Source organism: Alosa alosa, chromosome 13 (genome assembly GCF_017589495.1).
Source record: "Alosa alosa isolate M-15738 ecotype Scorff River chromosome 13, AALO_Geno_1.1, whole genome shotgun sequence".
In the NCBI taxonomy this organism is placed as follows: Eukaryota; Metazoa; Chordata; class Actinopteri; order Clupeiformes; family Clupeidae; genus Alosa; species Alosa alosa.
The window spans coordinates 31,615,512-31,628,847 of NC_063201.1; the positions used below are offsets into that span (position 1 = coordinate 31,615,512).

At 42.5% G+C, this 13,336-nt stretch overlaps 1 protein-coding gene across 2 annotated transcripts in view; it reads left to right on the top strand.

Moving 5' to 3' along the window:
- LOC125306633 (rap guanine nucleotide exchange factor 5-like) overlaps positions 1-13,018 on the top strand; it is a 14,638-nt gene extending 1,620 nt beyond the window's left edge. Inside the window, exons 2-16 of one of the 2 annotated variants that reach the window (XM_048262115.1) lie at positions 3,484-3,565; positions 3,746-3,890; positions 4,143-4,240; positions 5,252-5,282; positions 5,601-5,679; positions 5,963-6,112; positions 6,280-6,377; positions 6,480-6,602; positions 7,085-7,263; positions 8,067-8,157; positions 8,374-8,424; positions 10,795-10,882; positions 11,190-11,254; positions 11,400-11,454; positions 11,561-13,018. In XM_048262115.1, the coding sequence (XP_048118072.1) occupies positions 3,484-3,565; positions 3,746-3,890; positions 4,143-4,240; positions 5,252-5,282; positions 5,601-5,679; positions 5,963-6,112; positions 6,280-6,377; positions 6,480-6,602; positions 7,085-7,263; positions 8,067-8,157; positions 8,374-8,424; positions 10,795-10,882; positions 11,190-11,254; positions 11,400-11,454; positions 11,561-11,676 (1,451 nt within the window). In that variant the 3' untranslated portion in view covers positions 11,677-13,018. The remainder of the gene's footprint in view (positions 1-3,483; positions 3,566-3,745; positions 3,891-4,142; positions 4,241-5,251; positions 5,283-5,600; positions 5,680-5,962; positions 6,113-6,279; positions 6,378-6,479; positions 6,603-7,084; positions 7,264-8,066; positions 8,158-8,373; positions 8,425-10,794; positions 10,883-11,189; positions 11,255-11,399; positions 11,455-11,560) is intronic. The other variant, XM_048262116.1, reaches the window with a different exon arrangement.
- The last annotated feature ends 318 nt before the right edge of the window (positions 13,019-13,336 follow it).

Below are 13,336 nucleotides of genomic sequence, written 5' to 3' on the forward strand. Positions count from 1 at the left end.
CTCCCAAACATCTCCTCGCCTAGACTATGAAATGTCTGAATGAGGTGAAATGTATGAGAGCTCTAGAGAAGCAACTATAGTATTCCTGTCAAGCCTTTTTGACCACGGGGAAGGTACACCAGGGAAGGAGAGAGCAATGAGGGTATCTGCAAGGGATGAGGGCAGATGAGGGGAAAGAAGAAACAGAGATTTCATGAAAAATGAGGAGAAGAGGGTGAGCCTAACCAGATCATTTCACAGGAAAGGTTCCTCTAGGATATAGATTCTCTCTCTCTCTCTTGTGTGTGTGTGTGTGTGTGTGTGTGTGTGTGTGTGTGTGTGTGTGTGTGTGTGTGTCTGTGTGTTTGTAATATCATGTTTGTATCCTATGCTTGCGCTCTCACTTCTTGTGAGTAAAGGGATTTGAGGCCGTTATTGATTGATTTCACCCCTGTACAGCCTCTGTTGTTGCTGTATCTGTGCAGCACACATGAGATGGCATGAGCCTCATGTTTACATGATCCAGGGGAGAGTGTGCTGGAGGGCTTGAGGTGGGAATGCAGCTGTTTAGTGTTTAGCCTTCCAGACCAGTCAGTCTTCTCCTCAGTGCTACAGTCACTCTACACGTGCTCTGGGGCTTCTTCCTTTCACAGTGTATTTCATATCTGCTCTCCTCTGCTTCGCACAACACAAGATATACACACATTACACACACAGACTACACATTATGTGAGGCATGATTATAAATGCTTTTGGCCAGTGGGACACAGGTAATGCTTACAATGACAACATTCAGTAAAATCTGACTAGACTAGGACAACTGTGATTGCTGACCACTGAGTGGATCAATGAATTGTGTGTTTAGGTCTGCATAGTTGGAAGTTAAGAGTGTATGAACTCATTTGTCTCTGGTGCGAGTGCTAAAGTAACTCTCCACCCATCCTTTTAGAATGTAAAAACAGCTGACAGTGCATTCTGATGTCATTGGAGGTTAGTAGACATCTCTATCTTTATGCATGAATTGTGCACACATGGACATGCATTCATACTTCCAAAAAATCTGTCAGACATGACCAGCGTTGTGTAAGCCATAACTTAACATAGCAGCATAAAGTGCATACAGTTAGTGTGCTGTATGTAATTCCCTGCACAAAAGGGAAAGCCCATGCCCAGGGTCCTGAGTGCACAAAAGGGAAAGCCCATGCCCACGGTCTTCAGTGGTGAAGGATGTTTGGGAGCAGTTGGAAACTTCAACCAGTTACTGCAGCGAGACTCCAGATCTCCTACTGTAGATTATGAAATATTCATCCTATCTCTCAACCATCAGGAGATACACAGACACATACACACACACGCAAACACACACACACACACACACACACACACACACACACACACACACACACACACACACACACACACACACACACACACACCAAAGGGAGAGAGAGAGAGAGGGAGAGAGAGAAAGAAAGAGACGCCATCGTACAACATTAGTGATTTGAATGCAAGTGTGGGGGTCTTTGTTTGTATTACTGTGTCGATCTCTGTAGTTTCTTTGTGTAGACTATGTGTGTGTGTGTGCACAGTATGTGTGTGTGTGTGTGTGTGAGAGAGAGAGAGAGAGAGAGAGAGTAAGCAGAATTTGCAGCTGTTTGCTTCAGATTAACATAATGATGTGAGGAACTCTGTGGAGCAGAACACAGCTCAGCTAGCCAGTGTGAAATTAAAGAAGAGTATTTACAACTGCATGCACACACCTTCTCACTCTTTCACTCTCTCTCTCTCTCCCTCCTCCCCTTTCCCACAAACACACCACATTTGTTAAAAATGACCAATGTGCACATCTATTAATTTACACAGATAATGTTAAAGATATTAGCTGTGTCCATTATTGTTTTTTCCTCAGGTTACACCACAGAGGACAAAAATCCTCTACCATTGCAGTGTCCTTAGAATGAATAGTGCATTTGGAATAAGGCTATTCTCTACCATTGCAGTGTCCTTAGAATGAATACTGCATTTGGAATAAGGCTATTCTCTACCATTGCAGTGTCTTTAGAATAAATAGTGCATTTGGAATAAGGCTATTATCTACCAAACACATGACAGTGTAGAATACAATGAATAAATAAAGAGTGTCAAATCTCCTCTGTAAAAAATATTGTACATATTGTAGGAAAAGTTCAAAAGGTTAACCATTAAAACAATAAGGTTTTCCTTTCAAGGACAAAACCGTACCCTCCCATCCTGTAAACACATTAGGGAGACAGCTAAACTAATAGCAGCTCAGCTCTGACTCCTGCGTGTGAGAGGTAATTCTATTGAGCGGAGACAGATTGAGGGAAATGAGAGTGAGCTGTGAACAGGGTGCATCCTCATCAGCGAATCAGCTGTCTGCCACTCAGATCGTTTAAGAATAGATTAAAGGCTCGAGCCAGGCATGGAATCGCCACGATTTGGCCCTTTAAACACCAGATGAGCAAATTAAAACTGAGGTATGGTCGTGCAGGAGGCACAAGTCATTAGCTGAGGGATGATGATGTGGCTCTCTGAGATTGACTTAAAGGCTATTGCTTTTAAGGGTCAGTAAACATGAGGTCCTGGCTAGCCTCCTTTCTAGTGGCTAACAGTAAAGTGGTTGATGATTGGCAAAGCAGAGTGACGACTAAGTGGCAGTGTTTTTACAATACACTATCATGGCGGTCAATGGTGGACTGTTCCTCCTTACAGACAGAGAAGACATTAGCTTACTTTTTTAGCAAAAGGGTGTTGCCTGAATTAAGATTAATATGCAATCTTCAACCACTTTGCCACTTCAAAGATCCTTAAAAATAAGATGCAGACATCTCAAAAGAAACTATTGTACATATAAGAAGAGGGCAGGCTGTGTTTCCTCATCTTTTCTCCAACAAAAGACCAGGCTTTCTCTGAGAACTCTCTACAACCCTTTTGTCACTTTCACTTACAACACTTCCCTCTCTTGTCAGTATATACATTTCCTCTATGGAGAAGGAGCACAGACATGAATACGTGCCCTTGAATACTTGCACTCAAGGTGACTTGCTGGAGCTGCTTCCTCCTTCTCCTAGAACAAAAAGACACTATTAGAGGCTCTGCATTCTGTATGATATGATCCACATATGAGAAGGTGGTTGTAACAGGGAGGGGTGGGAGGAGAGGGGAGGGTGATAGAGGGGGAGTAAGAGGGAACACCAACAGAGATCAACTGCTTTTGAAAAAATCATTCAGAATACCAGCTGTGAAAGGATGGGCCTCTGAAAACAATTCCATTTTCTTTTTGAAAACCAATAGTTCTCTGTTTGGAACATAAGTCTATGTGAGTATGACTTGTATTCAAGGTCTGAAATCAGCACAGGAAAAATATCTGACACCTTTAGTATTTGGGCTGTAACTGAGTGAGTTAGCAGGGGCATTAAGGGACCGTGAGCTCCAGCTCTCTAACTCACATATGGCCATATCTCTTTCTGTTTTATTTCCCAGCAGACACGCTCCTGTATGACTTCCTGCTTACATACTTGGTCTTCATGTCAACCAATGATTTATGCCAAGCTCTCCTCGGACAATATCCTTCTGTTCTTTAGCCCCTCCCCCACCCCCACACATATATAAACCCACACATACACACACACATATACACACACACAATACACACACGCGCACACACACACACACACACACACCTCCCCACATACACTCACTCTCACACTGGTAAAATGTTCTTCTTAACTCCCCTGGTGATCACCTACTGTTCCAAGCGCAGCCCACTACATGAGGACATGACTACTGTCCTGCTCAGGAAACGTAAGATCCTGCTGATTGTGTCCCAGTGGAACGCTCTCTACAAAAACTTCCTCCGAGACAACGAGTACATCAACCTGTTCATGAAGGTGGGACTAGGCAGACACTCAGCAGAGGGTGCAGAGATAGAGGAAGTTGAAAATTAGAAGATGATATTTAAATGCTAATTTCATTCACACATTGTTATAAAGTTTGTTTACCTATGATACCATGAGTTACTCTCAGAAGCACCGGTGTGTATGACATGTTATGCTGGTTTTGTATGCGGTCATTTGAATGCTGTTAGTTTTTTTAAGGGCTTACATGTCTTATAATGTAAATGCTGTCATACTGTTTTCCAGAGTCTGTATCGTTGTGTGCTGGATGACATCTATGACTTCCCACCTCTGGAGAAGGATCTTAAAGACATCCAGAGACTTCTCTCCATGCAGTGCAGGCAGTGGGTGGATTTTGAATGTCTCATGCACTACATGAGAGACAGACTGGGAGAAGTTCAATCTATGCTCAAAATGTCCAGTCTCAGACTAATAGAGCCTGAAGGGATGACCAAAAGTCAACATGCTGTGAACTGTGTGTCTGACATGAGCCGTAGGGCCAGGGATCGTCTGGTCTGCTGGACCCTCTGGCCTCACAGAGCAAATAGTGCCACTCGCTCGGCCGATTGTCCCACTGCAGCAGCGTGTTGTCCTGACCCCTTCCAATAGAGAGGGCACTCCCATAACTCCCCCTGACAGCCACCATTATCCAGCCACTTTCACCCCCCGCCCCCTTCTCTCCACACTCAGATTCAGACTCGCCTGGCTGCTATGGGTGTAGCGCTCAGGGGTAGACCTGAGGCGTCCACAGACAGACAGGCTTTTATATAAAGTGTTATGAAGTGTTCAAATGAGGTGTTAGCCAAATGGCCTCCTTTGGACAGCTGTGATAGCTCAAACCCATTTTGCTAAAGCCATTTGTGAGTTTACAACCCATGGGTCTCAAGACAGGAGGAGAGCTGGGGAGTATATAGAGTGTGTGGTTCGGTCCCTCATGCTACAAACACTCTGCCTGGGATTTGTACACTGTGAGACATCAGGGTCATGATGTGCCTTCTCACAGCTACCAATCATGGGCCTGGGCTAATGGTGCTATGGATTTAGATTAGAGAGTGTAAACCTGCTGCCGCCTAAGGGTGCTTGCAACCTTGTCCATAATGCTTGAGTGCTTGCAACCTTTTCCATAACACAATGTGTCCATGCCAACAATGTCCAGCAATAGGTTGCTTAGCCCCTACATTGCTGCTTGCAGTTATATCTCAATATGACTGTGGCATTTTACTAATTGTAGTGTTGTAAGGTGTAAACACTGTTGATGTTTTCGTTATTGAAAATGAGCCACTAATAGATGTTAATGTTTACATTTAACTCTAAACAAACTCCACAAACTTTGACATTTTTATTTCTCTGTCTAGCACTGTGGATAAGTTTTCACCTCATCAAAAGGTAAGACTTTTGAAGACTCTAGAGAACAAGAGGACGTCAGATATATGAAGAATTTGGGAAGCTAGTGTTGTACCATGTAATGTTTCTCTCTGTAAGAAGTATCTCTTATTTTGGATCGGTTATTTTGGATTTCTTTTGGGTAGTCTATGTTTTTCCACCATGCTTTAGATGAGCTAACTTTCAGCATCTGAGGGAGGGAGCATTGCCTTTAGAAAGTGTCTGAGTATATTCACTTACCCCTGCTGTAAAAAATCACTCAAACATGTATATGTATGTGAGTGTGGTCACTGACAGTTATGGTAATTATCTGACGTTTAGAGCAAAGTACTTCACAAACAACTCAGTGCTAAGGACAACTGGCCTAATCTCAGAACCATGCCAAGAGAGGAGAGGGAGGGTAAGTCATTGTTAACTCTCTTTCCATGTACATTCATTTTGGAGGGGGCATATGCAGAAGTGACTTACCATTTTCAAGGAAATACCAAACACATTTGTCATTACTTACTTAAGGGCGGTTTTAATGTGTGTGTGTGTGTGTGTGTGTGTGTGTGTGTGTGTGTGTGTGTGTGTGTGTGTGTGTGTGTGTGTGTGTGTGTATGTATGTATGTATGTATGTATGTATGTATGTGAGGACTCCTACATCAGTGTTAAGGGTTCTAATGTGCCTGCCTGGTCCACAGTGCTGTACTCTATGTATGTGAGTGAGGACTCCTACATCAGTGTGAAGGCGCAGAGCTCTGTCAGAGCACAGCAGCTGCTGTCACTGTTGGCTGACCTCCTGGACTGCCCTCAGGAAGACATGGTGCTAGCTGCTCTTACCTACTCTGGAGGTAAGGACATGGACAATAAGGTGAGGTCAAGGTTGACTAAACCTAAGACTACAAATGGCATCTTTTTGGTCTGATGATGATGATGATTTTATCTCATATAAGATTCCAGAGTTAGCTCTTAATGATAGTGCTCATCAAGCCTGATACGCTCCCCACTGTGTCTTCAGAGAAGGTGCTGTTTCAGCCTGAAGACAGTGTTTTCTCAGATTGCCTCTCATCTGAAGAGAGACTGCAGGTTTACAGGAAAGACTTGACTACAGTTATGGTAAGACATCAGCTGCTGACTCTCAGTTGAGTTATTATCAGTGCAGTGTTCCCTGTGTCAAATGTATGGCAGTAGTTTAGTTTTGTCTTCTGCATGATGTAGAACCCTCTGACTGTTAATGGCCAACAACAGCAAAGGACATCACACCTGCTTGGCCTTAACGCCTGGGATGTGGCTATCACCCTAACCAACTTCGACTGGAGTCTCTTTCATTGTCTACAAGAGGTAGGTTCCTTTATATCTATTAAAAAAGGTGTCTGTGAAACCATAACAATATCAAGTAGATTGGTGAAGCTACATTTTGCTAATATGAAAAGCTATCCCTCACATGCCTTGTGTATGAGGCCAAATGAGTCCTAATTTAAATTCAGCAGATGCATCTTGTTGTGATAGGTTGTCAGGTTTTTTGGGATAATGGACCAGAGTTGCTTTAACATTATGATTTGTTTTTCTTGTTGCAGCAATGAGTATAGCAACCCAAACTGGTTTGATTAGGGTCCATTTCATTCAGCTGTCTATTAAATACATTTACTTAAATAAATGTTATTGACTGACTATTAACATTGGCATTAGGTGTGGGGGAGGTGGAGGGTTGTATTTGCAGTGGCACCTTCAAAATTAATCTTTGGTAGTGGCTGTTTAATCTAGTCCATTTCAAGACCATCACAGAGACCTGTTGTGGTGCTGTCATCATCTGTCTCCCACAGCCAGAGCTGATCTGCTTCACCTGCAGCCGTGATGCCTATGTTGGCCACACAGGGGCGATGGAGAGGCTGCTGCAGCGCTGCAATGAAGTTCAGCTTTGGGTGATGACCGAAGTGCTGCTCTGCACCTCACTCTGCAAGCGGGTGCAAGTTTTGAAGAAGTTAATCAAGATTGCAGCTCAGTGAGCAAATCCTTGCTATATTAATTGGACATATACACACACATGAGGGCGGTGGTAGTATAGTGGTTAAGAAGCTGGGCTAGCGTGCAGTAGCCTGAAAGTTGTCGGCTCAATTCCCGGCTTCCACCGTTGTGCCCTTGAGCAAGGCACTTAACCCCAAGTTGCTCCGGGGACAATGTGATCCCTTGTAATATAGCTGACAAAAGTCACTTTGGTCACGAAGTGTCTGCTAAATGTAATGTAATAACATGCACACACTCACACACACACACGCAAGCACGAATGCATGCGCACACACACACACACACACACACACACAGTCAGTAGCATCAATACAGACTATAATAATAGTAATAACATGAAATTCTGCCAAGTTAATTGAATGAATCGTAAAAAATAATAATTGGTAATTTGATGTGAGAAGGTTTGATTGATACTGTAGGCCTACTTGTAGAAATCAAATGGTTTCACTCTAAGGTCATTCAAAATAAATGCTAATAAGCCTTCAGATGTAAACATTTTAAATAGCAGCACTCATGACATGGAGAATAATGGTGCTGTGCCAGACTTAAATTGGCAAACAGAATGATTTCCTTCTTCAAGGCTCATTTTGTGCTGTGTGCCAATCATGAAAATATGTTCAATAATGTCCAGGGCCGGAACATTGCATGGCTTTGTTGTTATAATACATATATTAGAGATATGTTCCTTAGATGCGGTGGGTCTGTTTTCAATACTTGTGACTAATATTGCTTTGCTCGTGGCTCTGACCATAATTACTTTTTCTGTAATTGTTCCCTCAGTTGTAAAGCTCAGAGGAATATGAACTCCTTCTTTGCCATCATTATGGGCCTCAATACAGCTGCTATTAGTCGCCTGAGTCAGACATGGGAGGTGAGGACATTTGTGTGTGTGGGGCGGGGGGAGTATGTGTGTTTATGTGTGTGTGTGTGTGTGTGTGTGTGTGTGTGTGTGTGCGTGTGCGTGTGCGTGTGTGTGTGTGTGTGTGTGTGTGGTTTAGAGTATGCAACTATACTGTCCATACGGTATAATGCATCTGTGGTGACTTTTAAACTTTTGTTTCAAATCTCTCCCTGTCTTGGCCAACAGAAAGTTCCAGGGAAATTCCGTAAGCTGTTTTCGGAGTTGGAGGCCCTGACAGTAAGTCATTGTGTGTGGTGTGTGCCCCTCTCTGTGTATGGACAGATGGGCTTATGAAGAAGCAGCTGAATCCTATGACTGGGAGAAGCTCATTAGGAGAGAAGACACGATGCCCTGATTTGACTCCCTGCTGGGAACACTGTGACAGATGGTGCTTTATGGTGGTGACATGTGTGACATGACGGAGCATGTTTGTGTGTCTGTGATGTCACACAGATTTGCTCTCAAGAGACATCCACTTGAGAAGCTGCTCAAACATGATCCAAAATCATCATCCCCAACACATTCTCGCTAGAATTAGATTAGCTTTTAAAATTAGACATACTGTTGTATATTGTGCAATATATAGTATATTTTACTTTTTTGGAGTATCATGATTAAATGAGGCGCAAATGTGTAAATAATATGTAATGTGCTTTATATAGCCCATTATTGTTGAGCATTTCTGTTTCTAATATGATCAAACAAATCAATTATTTTTAGAGTCTCTGATTCTGATGAAATGTTTATACTTGAGCTTGACAAACTCAAATGAAGAAATGTATGGACCCACCAAGATTTCACATTCCAGGCAGGGCACTGACACTGTTATGCAGTAGGCTATACACGAGTAGAAGTGGTACAGTTAGATGTTATGGTAGAGTGTGTATCATGGAGGTTGTGCAAGAAGTGAACACCCTAGGTCTAGAGTAAGTGTGTAGGTAGTGGCGGCAAGGAAAAAGGAAAAAGCTTTGAGCAAATCCCCAGCAGGCCGAAAGGGGGCCCCATCAGCCTGAGATGGGCTGAGCAGAGAGACAGAGGCCCACTGGGCCAGCTGTGGCCCACTGGTTAGCACTCTGGACTTCTAACCGGAGGGTTGCTGGTTCGAGCCCCGACCAGTGGGCCACAGCTGAAGTGCCCTTGAGCAAGGCACCTAACCCCTCACTGCTCCCCGCGCGCCGCTGTGGTTGCAGGCAGCTCACTGCGCCCGGGATTAGTGTGTGCTTCACCTCACTGTGTGCTGTGTTTCACTAATTCACGGATTGGGTTAAATGCAGAGACCAAATTTCCCTCACGGGATCAAAAGAGTATATATACTTATATACTTATACTATTAGAGAGGGGCGGGGCTGAAGGGAGGGGAGGGGACACAGAGAGACAGAGAGGGGCGGGGCTGAAGGGAGGGGAGGGGACACAGAGAGTTGGAAGCCAGCCGATAAACAGACAAACTGCAGTCAGGGGAAACTCATTAGCATAAGCATCCATATGGCAGGTATACACACTAGTAAACATATAAGACTGTTGGTGGGTAGTCAGTTTAACAGCATAGTAAACCCCTAAAAAACCTTGTAAACTTTACATTCATTAAATTCAGTCAAATAAAGCATTATTTATTCCATATTATGTATGACCTCATTCCCATGGCGATTTCTATTGCATACTGTGGGGAGCTGTGTAAAATGAATGGTACAATGTAACAGCTAAATCTAACATGTTTGATGTTTGGTTTAGGCTTACCAGTGAGTGGGAATTTATCCCATTTAAAGGACCATTATGTAGGAAATAATGGAAAATAAATTGTAACCATTCCAAAAATGATCACCATATGTTGTCAGAGAGTAAGGAAACACGATGAATTGATTGATTGATTGATTATTTGACAACATTACTATAACCCGTAAAACCCATGAAAAAAAAAGAGTTACGGGGCGGAATCTCTTGGAATTTTCGTTTGTTTTGAATGATTAATTCTAGAATAGCGTATTAATAATGGGCTGGCGTGTTCTCCTATTTGTGTTGCCAAATTAGCAAAGGCCACCTGTCAACTTGCTTTCAGTTGTAGCCTAGTCATGAACGCCTACCAGAGGCAGGCAAATTTCACATTTCCAAAATTAAAACAAGAAACACATAAAGTGGACATCGGATGAGCTTCCTGAGATGGCGACATCTTCGTCAAACGAAGAATATCAAGTCTGACGCAGAGTTGCCCATATTTCTCCACGACAGGTAGCCTAGGCTAAACTTCATCTGCATTGCTAACTTCAGCTAAATATGTTACATTGGTTAGAGAGGTATTTTTTGTTTTCAATGTGTCCGTAATGTGTAGCTGGGTTATGGTTGGAGAAACGTTAAAGCAGCTGCAGGTCAACTAACGTTAGCTAAGTCTTCATTAGGCTACATCTGGCAACCCAGAAGAGGCTCGCGTCTGGTAGTCTTGAGAACGTTCACCAGTGTTTTGATTTTGGCCTACAGAACGTTCCGTAACAATCCTACAAATCGCTCCTTTAATCATGTGCAGAAGAATACTGGCAACACCTGAAACACAAAAGCCATGGAAACACAGAAGCCATGGAAACACAAAAGACCAAACACTCTTCTTCTTTGTCTTAGGACCCTTCCCTCAACCACAAGGCTTATAGGACTACCTTCAAGAAGATGAAGACCCCTAAGCTTCCTTTCCTGCCTCTGCTACTTAAAGGTCACCAAAGCCAATTTTGTCCACACAAGATGCTCCTAGCATGCTCTATGTATATCATGACTACTCACAATCTATTCTATGGCCATGACCTCAGAGACCCTCAGAGAAAGATGTAGTTAGGACCTACTGTATTATGCCAATTATCATGGTGCTTATAACATCCCAATATCCATTACAGTGTTTTGCGTTGCATCTTTGCTATAGTTATAATCTAACAACTTGACATTATTTTAACAGGAGATTTCTCCTCATACTGGCCTGTTTCACACTAATGACAGTGCAGTTACTGTGTCCTCTGTTTCCACAGACATTACTTTCATTCATGAGGGCAACAAGACATTTCTGGACAACCTGCTCAACTTTGAGAAGCTGGTGAGTAGACTGTGGGGGGTCTTTAGTGACATGACAAACGGGCAGCATCAGGGTTTGGTCATCACGTGTCTGTAGTGCAGAGGCCAGATGGCTTGGTGACGTGTGGTGAATGATTAAGGTTGCTGTGTTGTTTTTGTTCTAACAGCACATGATAGCCGAGTCAGCGCGCTTGATTAAACAATGTCAGCTGGATCCCATGGGTGCGTATGATGGCGTGACTGCCTTTCATCATGACTGTATCCCATCTAATTGTTCCTTTCATCAGTCACTGCGCTCAGGATCCTGAAGAGCCTCTCTGTTCCACAGGAGACGCACTGAGACAGAAGGACAACCCAGACATGACCTGCGTCAAATACCTGCACGTAATCAGCAGCCAGGAGACCCTCTTTGACCTATCCCACAGGCTGGAGCCACGGCCATAGTTGGACTTCAGTGTGTGTGTGTGTTTACTGAAATATCTGTACATTATTACGCTGAGTAGCAGAGTGTTTCTATAGAGCACTTGCCCCCCCAATAGTTGTGCAATTCTACACAAGCCACAGCCATGCACTGAGCATCTAACTGAAGTTGTCCTATATTTTGTCCTAAAATACATAATCCAAATCAGTGGTTGCATATCCTGTACACTCTATGCGTGGATAACGGTATGTTTTTTCCTGTTTGTTTTGCAGTTTGTTTTTCAAATACAATTAGGCAGCTTAGAGTGCCTATGAAGTGATCTTTTTTGTCAGATAGAAAGATTAGCCTGTAGCCACGGACAATCACAAAAAGCTATAGATGATAAAGTCCTATACTTATCACAACCTGTGGTTTTCTGAGAGCAATGTAGGAAATACAATATAATCCTTATGGCTTCAATGCAGAATTCAAGCTTAAACCTAGAATCAAGTGTGTGTGTGTGTGTGTGTGCGCGCGCATGTGTGTCAGTCTACTTCATCAACACCTAACAACTCTGTACATGCTGTGAATATTTATTTTAATATATTTTCTATTTTTAGATTAATTTCTGCCAGGGCTGTGTGAGGTGATAATTATCACTGAATGAACAAAAGCCTAAAATTGAATGTCAGCATTAGATTCAGTCATTTGAATCAAACACTCCGTTTGTAAATATCATTGAGCCTCCTAGTCTGATGTCACACTGTTTGGAGATGTTCTGCAGCTATGCATGTCACTTGTGAAGCTGTAGGAACTTTATACAGACACATTTGTACAGTAGATTCACTGAACACAGAGAAGGCAGATAAATGCATTTTCATTTACTGATGATAATGTGTCCTCTTTCATTCATTCATTCAATAGCATCACTCTGTGATGACACACACACACACACACACACACATACACATGCTGTGCATTGCACAAAGAAAACAAATGAAAGACACTTGGACACAAACACAAACACTCATAGCAAATACAGAGAGCAGTATCTTAGAGAGAGCACTGGAGATTTCAGGGACTGATTTCTCTGAGCTCACTGACAACATTCAAGGGCCAGTGGATGTTATCTGCACATAATGTTTCATCTTTTGATCTTTAATCTTTGATTATAGTCCATTATATCAGTTATACACATAGCTAAATGTTACGTAACACATCACAGCACTTCATGTTAAACACTCCCTCCATAATGGCTTAATCTCAATCGTTTTGATACCTGTGTCAACTCTGACATCACATTCTCAAAACAGTTAACACCCATGTCTGAACAAAAGCACTCTGGACAAAATGACACGTTTTGCTTGCAAAAGGCAGTTACTCTCTCAAAACACTTAAAACATGCAGCAAAAGCAAATCTTGCCTTCAAACACTACAACTTGTTGCCAATTTAAAAACACTCTTTAATCAATCATTACACACTGGACAACAAAATGTAAAATCTAGTTCTCAAAATGATCATTTTTGCTGTCTGTTCCATTACTTTCTCATTTTTCTGGTATCAGAAAAAAACTGTGAAAAGACTAAATGTACTGAATAAAAAAAATATTTATTAATTCCCTTCCAAGATGTAACTGTCATTGACATGTAAAACATGCAGCAAACACCTAGCAAGATACTGTAAATTTCATTGAACTACAACTT